The sequence below is a fragment of the Falco rusticolus genome, chromosome 8 (genome assembly GCF_015220075.1).
Source record: "Falco rusticolus isolate bFalRus1 chromosome 8, bFalRus1.pri, whole genome shotgun sequence".
NCBI lineage: Eukaryota > Metazoa > Chordata > Aves > Falconiformes > Falconidae > Falco > Falco rusticolus.
The window spans coordinates 930,326-951,216 of record NC_051194.1 but is presented as its reverse complement, the minus strand read 5'-3'; the positions used below and the strand labels follow the sequence as shown (position 1 = coordinate 951,216).

General features: G+C 46.8%; 1 protein-coding gene across 18 annotated transcripts in view; it reads left to right on the top strand.

Moving 5' to 3' along the window:
• PRELID2 (PRELI domain containing 2) overlaps window positions 1-20,891 on the top strand; it is a 79,171-nt gene that overhangs the window by 13,127 nt on the left and 45,153 nt on the right. For 12 of the 18 annotated variants that reach the window (XM_037396702.1, XM_037396700.1, XM_037396701.1 and 9 more), the window contains one exon: window positions 3,347-3,452. In XM_037396702.1, the coding sequence (XP_037252599.1) occupies window positions 3,347-3,452 (106 nt within the window). Of the gene's footprint in view, window positions 1-3,346; window positions 3,453-5,357; window positions 5,449-8,862; window positions 8,933-9,382; window positions 10,768-20,891 lie in introns of those variants that run through there. The other 6 variants (XM_037396717.1, XM_037396715.1, XR_005105655.1 and 3 more) reach the window with 5 other exon arrangements.

Sequence of the window (20,891 nt, the reverse complement as noted above, 5' to 3'; positions counted from 1 at the left end):
GGGGAGTTGTGCGAGTTTGGCATCACCACTGCTCACTCTTACCTTGAAGCACACTGGCAATGGGGAAGGCAGAGGCATACCTGGGCTGCCAGGGTGTGATGGCAGCCTCAGCAGGTTCGCTCATGCAGGTTTGCAGCACCTGCCGGGCTGCCGGTGCCTCTGGAGGTGCGGTGGGTGCCGGTGCAGGTCAGCAGCGGCAATACTTGGCTGCAGGAGCCTGCAGCCCTCAGCCATGCAGCCCTGGCTGGGTAGGTTCAAGGATACCTGGGCATGCCTGTGCACACCACTGTCACCTCTTCAGGGTTCTTATGAAGGTAATCGGATCTAACAAATGCTGGCTGCCAAAACGGGTGTGAAATTTCAGCTGCATGTAGTGTACATACGGTGACATTTACATTTTAATAGGCGAAGGAATTACGCAAAGGGCATAACATTAGCAGCATACTGTTGTAGTGGAGAGAAATAAGAAAACACACAGTGAGGAGACTCAAGTGATCCTGATTAGTGGGAAAATTGTATATTATGCCCCTAAAAAGAGAACAGTGTTATGAGAGTGATAGTAGCCTGAGTACAGAGAGAAACTTGTTGTTCTCCCCTACTGTGCACTGCTGGGCAGATTTCAATAGCGACCTTGTGAAACTCTTTAGGTCGCTAGAAGGGTGTGTGATGGGCTCTGTGCCAGGCATTGCCTGTTCCCAGCCCAGCAGGGAGCTGGTGGCTTGGGGGGTTGTTGGGGTGCTGGCTGCAGGCTGCTTTGTGGGTGTTCCCTGGGTGCGTTACAGCCATGGCACCCACTGCCCTGCTCTGTGCCTCTGCAAGGTCTCTTGCAGTGGGGTTGATTACGGAGCTGCTGCTTTGGAGAGCTGCAGCCTGGTCCCACCTGTGGTGGGATGATGTTGATGGGAATCTAGAATATTTCTGCCCTTGTCAGATGAAGTTACAACTGTCTGTGCTGACTTCAGCTCAGCTACTTTGTAGACCAATATGCTGTAGAAAATCAAACTATGAATCCAGTCCCTAGGCGCCTAGGAGAACCTCTTCCAGAGGACATGAATTAGTTCACCCAGTTTGAGATTGGCAGTTACATCATTTATTATTTTCAGTGAGAGAGCTGCAAGTCAGGGAAGGGAGACTGTGACATTCCTGGTGTCCCTAATAGAACTGGGGCAATTGAAGTGATGCTTGCTTAGTCCCAAACAGTTCTTCCTTTTAGCATCAGGTGGTTATTCTGTTCTAGATAAATGTGAATGCAGTGATGCCAAGTGCTGCATATTCTTGCAAAGTGAATTATTGTGGGTGCTTCCAAGTAAGAGTATATAAAAGTCTGAAAAGATCTAGTAGCAAACAGACATTACTGTAAATAAATTATAAACCATTGAAAAAGGCACGATGGGGCATATCCGGATATTCAGAGGCCAGAAAGCACCTGTTACCCTCTTGGCTGAACTTCTTTGTGACACTTTTTATTTGGTTTCTGTGATTTAATTGCTGTTACAGACAAGCATCTCCTTTTGATGCCTGAAGTCCAAAGAAAGCCAGTTAGTCCCCGCAGGCGAGGCTGTGCTGCAGGTAGGGCAGGTCCAGCCCTGAGCAGTGTTTGCCTGCAGAGGATTGGGGCTGGTTTGCTGGCACTGCCCAGTGTTCGCCAGCACTGCCCCGCAATGCAGCTCCAGAGGGCTCTGGGGCTCACGGCTTTCACTGCTGGTATATCAAACCCGTCTGAATCTTGTCAGCTGTTCCCCTCTGCTTGCACGCATATGTGTTTGCGTTGGAAATTCCTAGAGTGATTCATTTGCACTTACCCTAAAAGTGTGTATTACATAAATTAGGTATGAGCCTGCTACCCACCCAGCTGAGATGGGCAGTGTCCGTATTGACGGGGAGGGCTCTGGGAAGAGTTGTCTGGTGCACAGTGCCAAACTGAAAGGGAAAGTCAGTGGCAAAACTCCCTTGTAGCTGCCTGGATTTATGCTGAAGTTGTGTACTGGCAAATTTCCATGTGTCGGGACACATTATATCTGGTTTTCCACAGTGGAGAATCCCTGTGTACCTTGAATTTTGTCTCTGGTGCTGTTTGCCATCCCTGCGTGTTTTGGTTTGACTGCTTTCCCCCTCCCTGCCAGGAGCATTTTGATGCTTTTTCATGTTATATCCCTCAATTGCCATCAGATTCCCTTTATTGCCCAGCACTTTCCCTCATTTCAGAGAGCCCAAGGGAGCCACAGTCTCTTGCAGTGCGGTGGGCGCAGGGTGAGATGCCTCCCTGACGTGGAGAGAGGCACGTGATGCATGAGCAGTGCTTGTCAGCTGGAGATGGGAATTAAAAAGATCTTCCGTACAAAAGCTCCCTCTTTTGAAGAGCCTTGCATTGGATGTAACTTTTAATTTAATTTTGAAAGCCATGCAGGCTTTGGAAACTCTCCCTGACACTATCGGAGCAAGAATATTGCTAGACTTTTTATACTAAAGACACTTTAATTAAACCCCCATCATGAAAACAATTAGACCAAATTTGCTGTACTTAACTAGTCAATAATTTAGTAGCTGGATCTCATTAATAGACTTCTCCCTGTGACTGTGTTGTAATGATGCGGCATTGCTAGCTGCGTGCTACAGAAATCAATTAGAGATCAATATTTTCCTTGTAGGGGACAAAAAAGAAAGAGGCTCAATGGTGAAACTGCAAAATGAATAAATAAATTCCAACCAAAGCGGCTGAGTTCAGTGGTGGATTTTTAGTGCTGACATCCATTCTGTGGTTGGGGCAAACTTCTCATGTTCTCCTGCTTCTTCACTGCAACTCCATGTGTCTGCATTTTTACTGAATTGCATTGACAGAAATTAAAGATGTTAGTGGCACACCGAGGGCATCAGTGATGGTGGTTCGCCTGCGTGCTGCCGGGATGGGACTGCGGGGTCCTCTCCTCACTGGTATCACCACCTCTGCTTGGGTGGAATGATGTCCTGAGGACTCTATAAAATTGTAGAGGTGTATTTTCCTGTGTCTGCCGTTGGCTTTCATGATTCTGGGGACAGCTGTTGTGTCTCCTTCAGACCTCTCTGTGTTGCTGCTCTTTGGGTTTCTCCAGTAAACGTGTGTCTTGTGTCCTCCCTGGAGCAGAGTCCAGCTGGACCTTCAGCAGTGCTGGCGGCGGGAGATGCTAGTCACAAGCATCTTGTTATGCCACTGGTCTGCTGTGTGTTTGCCTTTGAGATTGTCATACAAAATGTGTGAATGTAAGAGATTAATCCTGTACTTGGGTATCAAAGACTAACTTTCTAACATACGCTTAGTGTTTACTAAGTAGACAGAAAAATAAAAGGATGTTCTGTTCCTGTTTCTTAGGACAGACTTCACACAAAAAGGCCAAATATCAGTCACGGGGGCAGGTTTGCTCAACTGTGTGTTGGAAGCTTTTGCTCAATCATTTTTAAAACAGGCTGTGAGGAAGGTAAGTAATTTTTTTGCTTGAATTTCCTCTCTGAGTTATATTCTGTATTTTTTTGAATCACCAGATCATCTTGGGTTCAAAATTAAATTGAGTCTGGATTCTTTGTATCTTTTAATTGTTGAAAGAATATTTGATATTTTGTCTACAGAGAATAAGCAGAATAAAAATGGATTTAGTTTTATTATGGTAATAGTTTTATTTCAGATACATCTTAAAACATGGCGTATATGACTGTATCAGTTTCTGTAATTCATTCTTATTCCTGATTTCCCCCAGGCACTGGAACAGTTCTTCTTCCTAATGCCTCATTGTACCAGCTAATACTGTAGTAATAATTTGCCGTTCTATAGCACCTTTATACTGAAGTAGTCAAAAGTAGTCAACATGAATTTATATCATGTCACACATTTTTCTCCAGTAATGTCAGGGGTTTTTTTTTGGCAGCTTGATGTATTTACAATAGCCACAGTCAATCTCCCTGTAGCAGTTCTGTATACTTCAATAGTTCTGTCTTTCAGTAAGAATTATGAAAGAGGATAAAAGCTATCCAGCAGAGCATCCCAAGGGAGGTGGTGTTCAAAGGCTTTTCATTTCGGGGAGTCATGTCATATTGATAAACTAGGTTTAAGAGCCATGTCTCCTGAAGCATTTGTTCATTGGGAAATGAAGTTTTGTGGAATTCTTGTTCTCTGCGAGTTTATACTTTGAAGAGATTTGGGGGTTCAGGTTGTGCTGTGCAGACTGTTTAAAATTTACATCTGCTGAAAAGGGAGCAAGAAGGAGAAGGAAGGAACATTTCACTAAACTTTTCTAATGAGAAACTGAGAGGGTTTTTGCCTTATTTCTTTTTTTTTTCTTTTTGTTTTGGGTTTTTTTGTTTGTTTCTTTCTTTCTTTCTTTTTCCCTCCCTCCAGTTTATATCTTGTTTCAGGTGAATGAAAGCATGTGTATGTGCCTGAAAACATGGCCATGGCATTTTCATGGCTGCGCTCATGAATCTTATGTACTGCAAGACTATAATGAATTTAGATTTACCATTATTTATCATTTTTTAGTTATCTAATTGAAAAATTTGTTTTTCACATGAACTTAGATGTCCATGGTTCAGATCATACCTTATGCCATTCTTTAATTATTCACAGGGACCAAGAGGTTAATACTCTTGAAGGTGGGGTTTTTGGTTTTGGGGCTTTTTTGGTTTGGTTTTGTTTTGAAGTGGCCTTAGCAGTGTCCTGCCTTTTCTTGCACTGAAGTCAGTGGGAGCCTGGGCAGCACCCCACCCGCAGTCCCTCGGGACTGTCTCCTCTCTGCCAGCCTAGGGGCTGACAGTCCCCACCTCTCATTTGTGCTTGAAAACCTGATTTTGGAACCTGTGTCCCAAGAGCTGTAGGTAGAAATATATTTGATTATTCTTGATAACTGTAAGATACTTTTGTTGAGGCTTTGAAAGAAAAACCCCAGAAATCGTGAGCTATGCTAATGTAAGCAGTGACTGTGAGCAATGGGACACATCTTGCTGGCTTGTGGCAGCGTGGAGCTAGCGGGTAGAGCAGACTAGCTCGCAGTATCTCTACAGTGCTGCATTAGAAATCCTTTAGCAATTTTGGCTGTGTCTGCAGAACTGTGAAAAAGAAAAATACAAGTGCACCAGATCTGGTATAAATGTGTGGTCTTGCCTGGTTTTTCCCCCCACCTCCAAAACATCTGTCTCCCTAAGGCAGAAGCTGTATCTAGGCATCTCATTTCTTCTAAGCTCTTAGACAGGGTTCCTTTGGTGGCTTGGCCATAAGAGTAGTTCTGAGGCACATTATACCCAAATGTAATAAATGGCAATACAAAGACAATATTTAAAGTTTTAAAATGTATATGTTGCATGTATGACAATGCTTGATAAATGCTGTCTAGGCTTCCATTTACTACTTCCAGTACCTGATCTCCATCCTTCCTAACGGCCTGACCAAAAAGGCTCTGCACCTGGTATAATTGGTTGGAATAGGTAAGGATGTTACTTTCAAAGCCAAACCATGATTCCTGCTTTATCTCCTCTATCCTGACAGCAGTGCACTCCTCCATCCATCTGTTTGGACAGGCTCAGATGAGATAAGGGAGTAAGGAATCAGTGGGAGGCAGCAACGTGAGGGGGCAGAGGAAATGGAGTAGGGGATGAGCTACATGAAGAGCAGGAGGAAATACTGAATGGATATTAAAATCTGTTTGACAACAATAATGCTCATGTATTCACGCAGTCAATATTAAGTATCTTTATTTTGTAGAAAGAGAGGGAAAGTTACTATTCATGGATACCAAAGGCACTTCTCTTTTGAATCATTATTTTTGTAACTGAGATATGAGCCTGTTCTGTGGGTAGGGTTTTTTTTAATGCCTAGCAGAACGACAGTGACATTTTATGGCTCCTCATACTTGTCATGTTTCCCTTACTTTGTTCCAACTCTGAACAAAAATGTAGGAGAGAAAATCTTTCTGCCCTGCTTTTGTTTGTATAGAAGTTGTAGTGCATTTGAGTGAAAAAATTACAGCATTTATGGTTATTTTTTTTCTTACCTGTTCAGAAAAGGTATTAATGCATGATGTGCACTCACATTATTGCCAATAAAACTCTGCTCCTGAATAATTCAGAAGTCTGAGCAGATACGCTGGTAAATGCCAGCTACCAGCGCAGCCTGTGCTGGGTCTGATGGTGAGAGCCTGGCTTCCTTCAGAGAGGTGAAAGGATGCTCCCTTGTCTGCAAGAAGTTTCCAGCCCAGGGGGTAGTGGTGGCCCCTGAAGTCGGCCTTTGTGTGTTTGAGTTTTTAAAATTTGTTTAAAGAGTGGCCTAATTAGTTTGTACCTGTCTAAGTTACAATGATCTCTGGCAGTGTGAAGCAGTACAGATGATGAAGTTATGAGTGATTTTAAGGCCACACAATAAAGGAGCGTTTGTAGTGGGAAACTTTTGTTATGTTGGTAGGTGTTTTATTGTTGCCTCTTAAATGTTGCAACATTTCTGTCATTTTCACATCTTGGTTTCTTATTTTTTTGCTTAACTTGAATATATAAGGAGATGGAAGTTAAAAGCCATGATGTAGTGTTTGTTAAATGGTGGCACTGAGCTCAAATAACAGATATCTAACTGAAAAATGTTTTGTCGTGGTAAGAAAAAGATTGAAAGGTCTTAGGTGCTCTTTTCAGAGACAGCATAAAATCTTCTGCTAGTCTGTTAAAATGCTACCCTGCTTTTGTGATGGCAACAGAAATGGGGTGTGCACTGCAATAGGCATTGCCTTCATCACATTCAAACAGGCCATTTATCTTTTTCCTGTACATCACTTAACCTCTTCTTTAAAACTTACAGTGTTTGGTAAAGCTGTGGAGTTGCTACAGATGTGATATGTTCTGACTGTCCCTGTCAGCTGGCAGTCCAGTCTGGCTCCTGGCAGCTACTCCAGATGCAAATGTAGGCTGCTCAACAAGTCTGTAGTGCTGGAAAGTCCTTAGACTGCCATTTCTCATTTCCCTCATTGCCCTGTCACCCCACTGCTGGGTCGGTGTGGTTTCCACGTACTGGCTGTGGGGACAAAGTGGCACTTGCTGGAGGAGTTGCCCATAGCTGTTGCTGGACTGGGATCTGCTGGGCTCCCATCCCTTCGAGTGCCTTGGGGTATTGCACTGATAAGGGCTGTATGTAGACACTTACGGCAGGAGAGCTCTTACACTAGCAGAGCACTTCCACCTCTGAAAATAAAACTATTCTGTGTCTTGTCCATCAGAGAAGCTTTTAAGCTGCAGCTGTAGAGGTGCAGAGTGCAGTGAGTAGGCAATGTTTGTTCTGCATTTCAAGTGCATCATTGCACTCTAAGCAGTGTAAATTTAGCTCCTTTAAGCTTGATCTCCTGGGGCTGAGACTTAAGCGTTTGAACTTTAGTTGAAAGGAATATATTGATTAGGCTTTGATTTAGTTGTTCCTAGCTGAAAAGATACTGGGTAATGACTTGTGCCTGCCCTTTCATATTTTATTCATTTAATTGAGTCCCCTCTCAGTCCCCTTTTCTTCCTCAACACCACATTGCCTAAAAGTCTGCAGCGCTATGAGGAGAAATAAAAGAAAAAGCAGTTGTCACACTGTGAACATAATTGATTCAATAAGTAACATTTTTAAATTCCCTAGGCAAACCTCCGAGTCTTCACTTACGGCAATTAGTGCTTCATTCTGTAAACAGTGGCATGTCCAATTTAGGCTGATAGACTAAGGTAGCCAGTTTATTGCCTTCTACAAAGAATAGGCATGGAAGATGAACTGTTTTTTATAGGTATAAAATACCTCGTCCATTTTGGTTTTGTAGAGATGTGAAGAGAAATTCTCTTGACCTATTTGTTAACATTGCCCTTTTTTACCTCCTCTCACAGTGACTCAGAGAAATCCTTTTTCTTTTATCTTGACAAACAGAGAGCCTACTAGGGTAAACCTTAGCCCCACACAGGTTATAGCTAAGCTCAGAGCTTGCTTTAGTCCACATGATCTCACCAAACATTAGAGGCAGGGTTGGCAAATCACTACAGTTTCAGTACACGCTGCTTCTCTCTCACTTTGTACTGAACCTCGAACCTAAACTAATTGCAGAATAGTAAAGCATCTGGCTGTGGAGCAGGCTGTAGCCCTGACGTGGGAAAAGCACTTGGTTGAAAGCTTCCCCCCAGTTTTTGGATGGCTGCCCTGCTGTAGGTAGTTCCGTGGTTTGCACCCCTGCAGCCGTTGCTGGTTGGTGAGCACCCAGGTTGCAGGCTGGTGAGCTGCTTGTCTGCAGCAAACCCCCTGCCAAACAAACCCCCTAGATTCAACGTGCATTTTGCTTTGATTAATAGTTCATTGTTTAGAATTTCCTCCTTCCTTCATAGATCAGTCCTGGAGAAAGAAGTATTCACCTTCTTGGTCCTCTGATGGCATTTTTTACTTCATTCCAACATGAATTCCTTCATTATAGAAATAATCATGGGGCTTTTATGGGGCGCTTTCATACTCACGCTCCCAATTGCTTGCATGCAAAGAACATGAGTGATGGTATATCCCTCTTTAAAATGGAAATACCAAGGTGCAGGGATGAGTAGTGGTTTGGTGCAAGCGAAGCAGTGACAGAACTGGAATGAAATGTGTGACCTGATCAAGCGCAGTCTTGGCCTGGAAGAGCTTGCAAGCTGCTAAGGGTCCTTGGTCCTTTCTAGGTTCCCCTGAGCAGCCTCTGCTGTAATGTTCCTTGTGCTTCCCAGGCAGAGGGGAGACCCGCACTGAGTTTGTGCAGGACCATAATACGCAATTTCTTTTAAGGCTTAATGGTATGTTGTGGGATGCCCTTTCTAATGTATGAAATACTTAAGTTGTGTGCAAAACTGGCATTTTTTTTGCTTTTTTTCCAGGGTATTAAAATAATGGAGACGCTTCTTCAGGAGCAGTGTAGGTGATGGTGCTCTTAGTGAGCAGCTTAAGTGCAACATGCATCTACAGATTGTAAAAATTGTTGAGAGTTAGTGACACCTATTGCACATTGTGCTCCTTGTAGTTCTACAAATAAATGTGGGGGTTTTGTCCATTATAAATAGCATGCAATTTTTGAGGAATTTTCGAGAAAAGTAGTGATCTACTGCAGCATTAGGCTCAATACTATTGCAGAGTTACTGAATAGTATGTTGATGAAAATGACTTATGTGTCCTGTACTTCATCCTCTGGTTTTTGTTAATTTACCATGAGTGTAATAGCCTTAGTAAAATAAGATGTTGGTCCTATCTAAGAATCTTTACTGAAAAGTAGTATCTTCAGGGGTTATCTGTGGAGAGAAGAATTGGTCGACTCTTAAATTAGCGTTAGAACAAGAGGAAATGACTATTGATTACCTCCTAATAAATTTCTTCTAAAAGCTATTTTCTCTGCTTTTGCAGGAGAAAATGTATTTGCATAAGAGTTTCCTCGGAACCACATATCTTCATTGCCATGGGAATTCCAGGTCCATTGTCTGAACTTTACTGGTACCATTTTTATTGAGGAAAGAGCGTTTAATATACACAGCTGGAAGAAAAGACCACCACAGACTGCAAATGTTTTACAAAAGATTAAGGAATTGTACTGCTTAAGGGAACATTGATAATGAAAGTCATGGAGGATCAACTGTAAGCTTGGAAACAGCATCTTCCTGTGAATTGGTGCTATAATCTCTAGAGACTGAGAATTTGGTAAGGGAACACAGAGCAACAAAACAAAAATAGCCCTTGTTGCTCTGAAGACACCCTTGCCTAGTCAACCAGTTGCTTTGTGCCTTATCAAGGGAGGCGCAAGCACACCCTGTGCCCTCTTTATTTCACAGCTTAATTCCTTCTACAGAAATGAAGCTGAGTGGTAGCAGCCGAGTAGGGTTACTGTTCCCCACTTGAGTCACGCATTACTTCAGTTCTGATGGCAGTGTTGGAAGTATTTGGTTATTATACTCCTGCCAGCTTGATTATTTTCTGCTGTAAAGATATGCCTTAATACAAGTTTTGCATATATTTGAATTCTTTCTAAAAGTATTTCTCTCGTATTGCTTCTGAGTAGAAGAAGAAGAAACCTGGAGGGGAATTGATCAAGCGCAAAAGATCTTGACAAAGAGCATCTCTCATACGCTTCTCTTCCTTCTGTTACACACACCGCATCAGGATGGTTTTATTTTAAACTTTTCATTTAAAATTCAGATAAGCACAACCTGTCTTTGATACCCTTTACTGTGTTAGGGTAATACCACACTTTACAAATAGCCCCATGAGAGCCTGCATGTGTTCTTTGTGAAGATTTAAACCAGGCATTTGATTGCCCTAAAGGAAAACAATGGGCTCTGCATTTTTCAGGGTGGGTTGTGCTTTATTTCCTGAAACGTCATGTAAACTCTTAGTGGACTCTTCCTCATACTATGCCTAAGTGCTGTGGTCCTGCTTATTTCAATATTTATTGGTCTCAACCATCCTATTCTGAAGCTAAACAAGCATACTGCTGAACAGCCCAGCCACAGCCTGTGGCCACCACCGGCTCTCCAGCAGTGAAATCCACGAACCTTTGCTTCCGTGGGTGGCGCTACAGGTTTATGCTGTGGGAGATGCTGGCCCATACTTTGTGGTGGAAGAGCCGCAACACAGTCCTTAGGAAATGACTGTATTCCATACTGGCACGGTGGAACAAAATACTTCATCTTATTTTGGTTGTTAAACGATTCTTGCAAATTTGGACTCTGAATACGGAACAGTAAATATTTATGAAATGTAATGGCCAAGACTAAATATATTCATTAGCATATTTATTTTTATTGAGTTGCTACTTTGTGTGCCTGAGGAAATAATCAAATTTCTTCTGTTTGAGCTGCTGTGTACAATTTTAGGACTAGCATTTTTCTTCTCGCATCAGTCTGGATTCTGGAATTAGGACAGAGGAAGCATTTGCCTCCTCCCCCACCCCCAAAGCAGAAGTAGTTTGTGAATAATGGAAGTCAAATACAATCCAGTCTCTTCTTTGAAGCCTGTGTTGCCCATCTGCTGGGTGCCAGAAAGAGAAGGGTTGAGGCTTCTTCTGGGAAGCGGGGTGCTCTTTGTGAGGCCAGGGCACATGGTCAGGGTTCTGGGATTGTACTACAAAGTCTGAAAAGTGAGCAAATGAGGGGAGAAGTTAGGGAAGGCTCCATTGTAACTTCTGGGATCAGTTGACGGGCTGAACCCGTATTCTTCCCAGTAGGGACGCCTGCTGGTTTAGAACTTTATTCTGTGGCTAACTCATGCTAGCTGTTACTAGGTGTGTTATTTTAAGCTTGCTTTGCAGTCAGTGTGTTATCACCAGCAATCTTCAAACCTTAGTCTGTCACAAACTTGCATTTTGTATAACAAAAATCTTCAGCTGAAGTTCATTTTGTATAAATCTCCAGAGTTTTGAGTAGTTATTGTAAGGGATGTGACTCAGTGACGCTGTCAGCAGGGGTCCCTGAATGGCTTAGCAGAATCACCCTCCAATACAGCGGGCTGTCGGAGTGCAGGGAGTGGGTGGGCTGGTTGGGCACAAGGTTCTCATCTGTCTTGGGAAACTGACAGGCTGATGGAATATGAAGGGTTCTAGGAAACCCCCGTCCTTAACATGAGTGAAAAACTGACTGTCTCTGCTCGTCCCCAGGACCCAGGTCTGCCCTGGCCCGCTGGAGAACAGCCCCAGGGCTGGGGAGCCGTCCCGCTCTGGCTGCAAACCAGCAGCCACCTGCAGCTTTTGCTTTGAGGGTCTTCCAGTGCTGTGTCCCATGTTGGAGCTTAAGTCACTGGCTGATCAAAGGTGTCCCCGTGCTCCCTGCCACAGCGGCACATGAACAGCTTGAATTTGCCTGCAAGTCTCTGCTGGAGGGCTGCTCTGTTACCGGGAATGAGCTCTCCCGTGTTCAAAGCTGCCTCTTGATCCTGTGCTGCATTTTCTGTCAGCTGCCTGCTTCCCTGCTCCAGCGGCTGAGAAGTCCTTGTTTCTCTTTGCTCTAAATACACATGATTGTTCCGAACGTTCCTGGCTGGGGTTGGGTCAGCACAAATGCGGAGAGAAGCCCGTGAGCTTCTGAACCCTTCCTTGCCGTGACATAGGCACAGCTCTGCTCCCCCGGAGCCATGGCACACATTTGATGAGCAGGGGATGAAACATTTGGCTCCATGAAAAATAACTGTGCTAGGAGCAGATTTCTGCTGTAAATACCTACCTACAATCAACCCAGTGTCAGGATTTAATGGGTGGCTTTGGTTGTTTTTATATCTGAAACCCGGGCACCTTGGGGGGAGCAGGGTGGTAGGGAGGGAGGGCTGGGTGCAGCCCTGGAACTGGCAGCTCCCTGGGGAGGGGCAGAATGGGACGACCGAGGGTCTGAGGGGGAGCGCTGGGAATCTGGAGCCGAGAGGAACCGAAGGTCTGGAGGCAAAAGCTTTACACAAAATCACTCTATAAGAAATGAGGCTGGATCATGCATCGGACTGAGTAGCAGAGGAGCAGGGAGTAAAGCCGGAGCGGGAGGGAGGAATGTGCGTGGGGGCTGGGGGTCCGTGTGGCCGCAGCATCTGACGCGGTGATGGCAGGACTTGCTGTGCGTGGGTTGGGCACTGCTGCCACTGCCAGGGCCCAGCCTCGCTGGTGCTGCAGGAGTGTTGCTGCCCGAAGTCAAGCACATCTGGAAAGTTTGCCTTCCCCAGACCTGGTGTTTGTTTCCATGCTGATGAGCTGACAGCTCTGAGGACACAAATTCAATGCACGATAGTTTTCCCATGATCTAAACCCATCGTTTTCAACTCTATTTCCAGCTTTCAAGCCTGTGGTTTTTTTTTTCTGTGTTTATTTCTTTTTTTGTGTATTCTGTTTCACGTCTGTCTCACTAATGGGACAAACATTTCAGTAAAAGTGGCAAGATTTAGAGCACTTAATCTGCTTTAATATTAATCCATTGCCTTATTTGGAGGGATAACAGGGCCTTGGGGAAAACTCCATTTCTAGTTACCTTTGCAGCTGGAAATAATGATGCTCATGCCGGGCATGGCCACTGGTCTGCGGCTCGAGGGATGTTTTCCTGGGTGAATTCTTGGTTCCAGCTGAAGAGCCCACCCTCCCCTGCTCTGCAGCCGAACAACACTCTGAACCACAGAGGGATGTGAAAGGTGACAGGTCATTAAAGCTTTTCTAGGGAATCCTGCTTAGCAGAGGCAAAACTTGAGAAAAGCAAAGGATTTGGTAAGGGGAGCATGGGGTGGGGGTGAGTGCAGCAGCAGCATCACCGGAGAGTGGGGCGGGCAGGAAGGGCAGCAGGAGGGGTGTGATGCGGTGTGGCGCTGTGGTCCATGGTCTGTACAAGCAGCACATGCACGGGAGGGCAGCAGGATGCCCAGGTGCCCGGGCTGTCACAGTGCACCCAAGAGCTGGGGGTCAGACCCTCCTGTGCCCCCGAGCTCGGGACCGCGCCTGGTGCATCTCCTGCTTGGTCCAGGACACTGCACAGGCAGGCGGTCACCTGCTGTCATGCTCCTATTTTTTAAACTTTGTGCTGAATCTGACTGAAGCTTTGTTTTGTTTTGGTTTTTTTTTGGTTAGGTTTTTTTGTTTGGTTTTTTTTTCTCCAGTGAATAAACAGCTCGCCTTAGCTACTGGCTGGAAACCTGGTTTGGCTGAGAGCCTAAACCAGCCGACACTGGCAGGCAAGAGCCAGGTGCAGACAAGAGGCCAATTAAACGCAGAACAGTAAATCCATCTGATGCCATTATGCTTTAGTTTGCATTAGCTGAAGAAACAAAGCGCCCAGATGAACGGGCTTGGCAGAATGGCACTGATCTTTTGTACTCTTTAGAAATCAAGTTTTTAAAGTGCTGAATACCTGGTGGATAGTATTTGCCTTTAAAAATAAAAAGTTATATTCTGTTTTCAAAGGAATTAAAGAATACCCATGATTGGATCCTTTCAAAGAGAAAATAATTTAATTTGCTCCCAAGATCAATTAGGAAAGGATTGTGAAAAGGGACATTGCTGTCAGGAGGCAGGATGCAGTTCAGAGCAAAGCATTGAAAGAAATTGCCACATTTGGTGTTGCCTTGTAAACAGAAAGTGTTGTAAATGTTCCTGTCATTTGAAGTGACACTGCTGTAATCTTAGGTCACTAACACCGTCTTTGGGGGAAGAGACGGTACATTTCCACTGGGTTTTTTTGTTGTTTTTTTTTTAACTGCCAGGCACTCATCATGTGTTCCAAATGTCAGGAGCCAGCTCTGCTTTGTGCAGGAATCACATTTTGTTCTTCGTAGGCATGTTTGCAGGCACAGAGCTGCTGACTGCCACCAAGGGTCAGCCCTGTGCGCGCACTGCCCCCAGCCCGGGCACTCCAAGTGCCTGCACGGGGGACAGGGAATCACCCTCCTCGCCTGGTGCCCCTGCCCGCTGCGCAGACAGGGTTGGCGGGGTGTACGTGCCCGAAGGCTGCAGCTGGGTTTCTGGCAACACGGGCTGGTTTTCAGTATGGGAGGGCGGCATGTGGGAACCCACTGGGGGCTGTGGTGGTGCTGGCTCTCAGGAGCCAGGCTCTGCGGAGCATCCTCATCTCCTCGCTGGGATGGCAGCTCCTTGGCTGGGAAGCAGGTACTTGAAAGCATTGATAAAGCTGCAGAGATTTAGTTGTGGGGTTCTGTTTCCAACCAAGCCCCAGAGACCGGGGGGCTCAGCAATGCTCCCCCTGTGCCCTGGCAGGCAAATGGCCAATGCTGGCCTGTGCCCTGGCAGCCCCTTGCCACCTGCTCGGCACAGCAAAGGTGCCCTCGTGCTTTCAGGCTCCCATCCCCACAAGAGCTGCCGCAGCTCCTCTGTCAGCCCTTGTTTGGTTTCTGCCCCGGTGCCCCTTGCTCAGGCCGGGGCCGGGTAGCTGCCCTCCCGCCTGCCAGCAGAGGTGTGCCTGCGATGCACGGGCTCGGGCTCTGGGCACAAACTTTCTATTTTGGTGTCAGTTTCTCCATTTCGTCTGCAGAATTCCCTCACACCTATTTTTCTCTTTATTTCTGCTTCGATTCTCATTTGTTTTACACATCAGCAAGTCTCAAGCCAGAGGAGTAGACTGGACTCCCTTTGGCAGTCTTGGTCTCTTGCAAACGATGCAGAGAGACCATTAAAGTGCCAGAGTTCTATATGTTTTTCCCATTGATACCGCTCGGAAAGACCTTGCAATCCAATTGCTCTGTCTTGATTGATTTGTTCTCATTATCAGCCCTCAATTATTTGCAGATGTAAATGACAAGGCTCTATTTTCTCATAGTGCTTTATCTTTTCACAAAATGCATCCAACAAAGTTGCTAATGGAAAAGCTTTTAACCTGCCGAGGCGGAGGGTGATCCTTGTCTCTTTGGGTGAGCGTGTGACACGTGGAGCTGACTAACGCTGCAGGCTGCAGAAAACCCTGCTGCCGCCTTTGCAGTCCTCCCTCAAGTTACTGGGAGATTTAATAGACACCCCAAGGTGACTGGCACAGCAGCGGGGATGAATTGTTTACTTCGAAAATTGAAGAGAACAGAAAGGACAAATCTATTTCCTTGCTTCGGAGGCAGGGATGCTTAACCAGCGCATCTTGGCTTCACTGCTGGGAGCCTGGACAGCTGGAAGGATGGTGCTGGTTGTGCTCCATGACAGGATAATAAACAGATTCCCAGGGATGCAGGAGTGAATACTGCTGCAGGGCACGAGCAAAGTGAATTGGTCTGGGCTGGTACCCCCAGCGCAGTGTCACACTGTCCATCTGTCCGCCTCGGGCAGCTCTGCACCATGTGGGTGCAGTGTTACTGCTGGCAGAGGCTCAGGAGGGACCTGGGGATCCAGGGAGCATTGGCTTCAGTAGCAGGAGAAAAAGCAAACTGGTGTATTTGGAGGTAGAATAGCCAGAGCAGTGTAAATGCAAAGAAGTGAGGCTTGCCAGGCCCATGACATTTATTAAAAACCAAAAGCAATCAAACAAGAAAAAAAAGCCAAAGATCTCATTTTCCAAGTCCTGAAAAAAGCATTTCACTGTCCCCAGGTCTGGGTGTTGCAGCGGCCACAACCAAGGGAGCAGAGCATGTGGGAGCATCAGGTCAGACCCGCTGGGTACCATGGGCTGAGCATCTCCCTGGGTGAGTTCCTGCTGCATGGTCAGGCTGGGCTGGAGAATATATTTTAGAGAAAAGTATGTGATATAAAGCATCTGGTGATGAGGAAAGCACCCCACTCACCCTGGTGCTCCAGTCCCCTTGCTGCTGGGAGCACTTCACCTTCCGTTTCAGATCCCTGCTCCTGTCAGACCTTTGCACATAGCCTGGAGGGCTCATCCTCACCAGATGCCGTCTGGTGGTGCTTAGAAGTCATGGCCAAGGCATGTTTTCAGCCTTAGATATTAAACAGATCGATGGCCTGGAGTACAGGCATTCTTTTTGAACTCTGCAAACCCTGCTGGCCTGTCCCTGGTCTGCAGCCCTCCCCAGTGTGCTGACACCAGCCAGCCTGGGGACACATCCCCGCAGGGGCTGCGGCTGCCCCACTCATGTCTCCCCTCGCACTGACCCAGCAAGTCAGCAGTGCAGCAGCACTTCACCTCCCAGCTGCAAAAATGTCTCTGGAGCAATCCTGCTGCCTGGTTCTCCAGGGACAGAACTGAACAGGAGCGGCTGTGGTGGAGGTGGGTCCCACCACAGGACCCCCACGCTGGGGGCTGTTGAGCTCCCTGGGCGTCCCCTGCCCTGGGCTGCCCTGGGGGTTCCTCACCCTGGATTTGAAACGCAGGGCATCAGTGGTTCCAGGGCTGCTGCTGCCTCCAACCTGAGCTCAGCCATCACACAACTGCATCCTTCTTCTGACGATTTCATCCCATTGCTGGCTCCTGCATTTAAATAACAAGATGAACTTTCAGTTTATATTACAATAATCTGTACCTATTGCACTTCTTTCTGTCCTTTATTCTCAGGGTGGGAATTTGTCCTGCAGGGATGGAACAGATCGGGGGAAATATTAGGAAAACCAGATCAAATGATGGTATAATGGCGTGAGATGACTCAGTTCTATTGTGGCATCATCTTACAAAAACAGGGCATCGAACAAAACGTACTTGTATAGAAAAGTTTTTTTCATGTTTTTTCCTTTTAAAAGCTGAAGAAAAAAAAAGTTGAAGAAAAAAGAAAAAAAACACTCCTCCTGATTTATATCTTTATGTAACTTTGGGTTTTTTTCTATTTGGGCTCCTTATGCTCTCCGTGATGCCTGTGAGCAGCGGGATGCCTGCAGGTACCGGTGTGCCAGAGGGTCTCTGGCAGTGCAGTTGGGGTCCCACCCCGGGGCAGTTTCAGCTGGCACCAGGAGCACCCCTTGAGGACACGTGGCATTAAGCTCTTTCATGGTTAAAAGCAGCGTTATCCTTATATTGCTCTATACGAGGCTATCAGCTCCCTGCTACCCTTGCGCATCACAGGGGGCAAAAGGCCAATTTTGATCATCTGACCCAATGCTAACTCTTCTTTTCTTGCTGTTGGCCAACAGAAAAGGGCTTTGAGGTGGGGGATGGGCAGGCGGGAGCTCGGCACGGCACCCTGCTCCATCCTGAGACACCCCCAGCACCCGTGGTGTGTGTGGGGCCGCACCACCAGCCCCACTGCCTCTGTCGGCAAGCAGAGCACCGGACAAGCCAGGGGAGGTCTACATGTTCCCCAGGTTTTGCCCTCAAAAATGGCACTTTTCCAGAATTCCTGCCTATTCCCAACATAATTCCCAGCAACATGGCTGCATGTTGCAGCTTTGAAGCCTCATGTTTGCTGGGAGCCCTGGAACAAACGAACGGTTTAATGACCTGACTGCTTATTTCTTTGGGCCAAATGGAGCTGTAACAGGGGGTCTCATGTGAAACCTGTCCTTCCTAGCTGGGCAGAGTGCAGGGTGCCCATAACAAGGCATTGCCACGTGTGTGTGCAGTGCTAATAACGCTTCTCATGTTGTTACACTTTGTTGGTTTTTGTAGTTTTTTAGGCCTACAGCATTTTCTTCATGGTTAACATGAAAAAAAAGCAGGCTGGCTGAGCATCTGGGGAGAAAGATGCTCTGTGGAAGAAGATAAAGAGCTTCTGCAAATATTTATGCACAGAAAACTGATCAAATGTTAACGAATCTCATTTACACAAGAATTGTGTGTATTTGTGTGGTTGTAGCTCCTGCAGCTGGTTCAACAAGGGGCAGCTGTTTGTCACAGATAGTTTAGGGGTTACCCACTGACATGCTTGTCCGGGGGGAGGATTTGGTGCTGTTGCCCCCAGTACATAGCTCTCAGGCTCCCAGGGAAGCAGGTCATGTTGGGCGGGTGTGTAGGCTTCAGGTGATGCTGATGGCTGTGATAGAGGCACCTGGGAGTATCACACTGCGCCTGCCCACCAACTGTATTTAATCCTCTAAATTAGCAGGTGGGCTGCTGGCTAGTGGGTGCTCTGTGCCTCTCTGGGGTCTGGTTCTGCAAGAACTCTCTGTGCTGGGAGTTAGTTGGGCTCAAGCTTTTAATGCCCTGTGTTGGGGAGGGGGACAGCGTAGAGCTGCTGCATGTCACGTCATGACTGATTTCAGCAAAAACATGTGTGCCCCCATCACATGCTTGCTAATACATATTATAAAGGAAGGTGTTACTTTGGAGATAAGAGAAAACCTAAATAGCCTAATTCCTATTTAAAGTAAAGTTGACTTAAAGTAACTTTCTGTGCAAGGTTTATAAGCAAACTTTACTTTCCTTCCCCCTGTTTAGTTTTTGCTACCTTAATGCTTTTGAAAAGAGTTTTAAAATATTTAAAACTGGTCAGATAAAAACGTGTGTAAAGGCTGCCCTAGCTCTGAGTCAGTGCATTATAAATAAAACAAAAAACTAGAATAAATCTTGTTAACAAGTAAACATAATATATTTTAATCTAAAAGCCCCATAAATTCCCCTCTACCTGTCAAGAGTGATGCTGCTTTTCTCTGCAGGCAGTGCAGAGACCCACAAGTCACCCTTCACTGGGAGGAAATGTGAAGTAAAGCAGGGCAGTAATTAATAATAACCCATCACGACTGAAACTCTTCTACCAGGCAGAAAAGTGTGTTTAAAAAAGGGGTAAGTTCCTTCTACTACATCTGCTGACTTTGGATCACTGGGAGAGTGTACCGCGACTGTATTCAAAAGCACAGCAGTAAATTACTAACAAGTGCTATTTAAAAGAGAAAAAATAAGTGGTTTTTTTCTTTAATCTTTGTAGCATTTTTGCCTTTGTTACATTACAGAAAAACCCTACTAGCAGCTTCCCTTTATAAAATAAGGGAAGCAGGGTCATAAATACAGGTGTTAGGAGCTGTCCCTGAGAAGAGGTCTGGGGATGTTCGGTGGGGAGTGATTTGGGGCTGTGACCACCGTCTACTGCCAGTGCCTGTGTGGCAGGGGGTCCCCAGGAGCTGGGCTCTGCTGCCCACAGACCGTCCCCGCGGCGGGGCAGGGGGCAGGGGGCAGGCAGCACCACTGTGCCCCGCTGGGTGGGTGTTCCTGGAGCAGCCAGGCTGATGCCATCTTTCCCCTCCAAGTGGGGTAAGGGGCAGCACCGCTCTCCAGAGGGTGGGGGGTGCGGGTGCTCAGCAGGGCAGAGTGCCAGTGGGCGCAGCGCTGGGCACGAGGGGTGTTGTGCAATGGCTTGTCTGTTCCCTGTGTTGCCACCCTCCCGCCCCAGTGATGGGGAGCACCTTGCCCGTGCCTTGGCCAGGCGAGTGGCTCGCTGCCATGCGCGGGGGGCAGCCTGCTGCGGCATGGATTCAGCTGTCCTTGGGTGGTTTTGACGTGTGTTGGTGCCGCGGGCAGTGCCCAGAGCTGATACACCCACGGGTTGCAGCCCTGGCCATGCTGGCAGGTGGAGAGCTGCGAGCTCAGCCCCTCGGCCCGAGCCTGGGGCCCCAGCAGCTGCTGCAGATGTGTCAGTGGGTACCGGCCTGGGGCTGGCGTGTGCCACCAGCCTGGCATCCCAGTGATCCACAGTGCCATCCCTTGTTAGATGGGCAAGGGGGGTTATGTCTGGGAGCACTGCGGGGGCGTTAAGCCTCGTGCAGCATGCAGGGGTGGTGGGATGCTCCAGGACCAGAAGGGGATCCTCCAGCACACCAGCAGCCACGTTTCATATCTTCAGATGACCCTGAGCCCGTTTTTCACCCACAGTGGAAATTCGTCCCTTCCAGTGTTTAGCTTTCTACTGAAAGGTGCAAATATCTGGGAAATTCCATATTGTACAGTGACCTACTTTACAGTTGCGGGTTTTTTTAAAAGTACCGGGAAAACTGCCAAAAAGTTACGACTTAATTTTTTGGAAGTTGGCCCGTTAGCTCCTGCCTTCACAGGAGGGGGAGCGGGGGGTGAATTTGCAGGCGATGCTTTGCTTCCCCGGGTGAGCTGAGACCTGCTCTGGCTCCTGACCATGTGGTGCTGTGGAGATGCTTGTGGAGGATGTTTTGGTTAAGGAGCTGCAGTTTTAACATTCATCCCTCCTTCCTCAGCTGGTCCAGCCTGGACTTACTAAGAGCTGGATAGGAGAGTATTTGGTCAGTTCTGAGAGAAGCTGATTTACAGGGACACATTTTTATATGTAAAGAATCCTGGGTTTGGAATTGGCTAATAAATACCCAGGAACGTACATGAGATCCACGTACTTTCCTCTGTAAGATCAGCCCTGCGTGACATTGGCACAGTGTGTGCTCACTGGAAGTACAGAGCTTGTTGCTTCACGAGCAGGTCTGGTGGGTGCTTGGGGAGGGTGGCAGCGCAGGTGCCCTGGCTTCTCTGAAGCAAAACATTTTGGGGAAAAGCTCAAACTGTTTCACCTGGGAGGCTCTTGATTGTGGTGGTTGTGGGAGTGTGAGCCTGAATGGAGACAGACT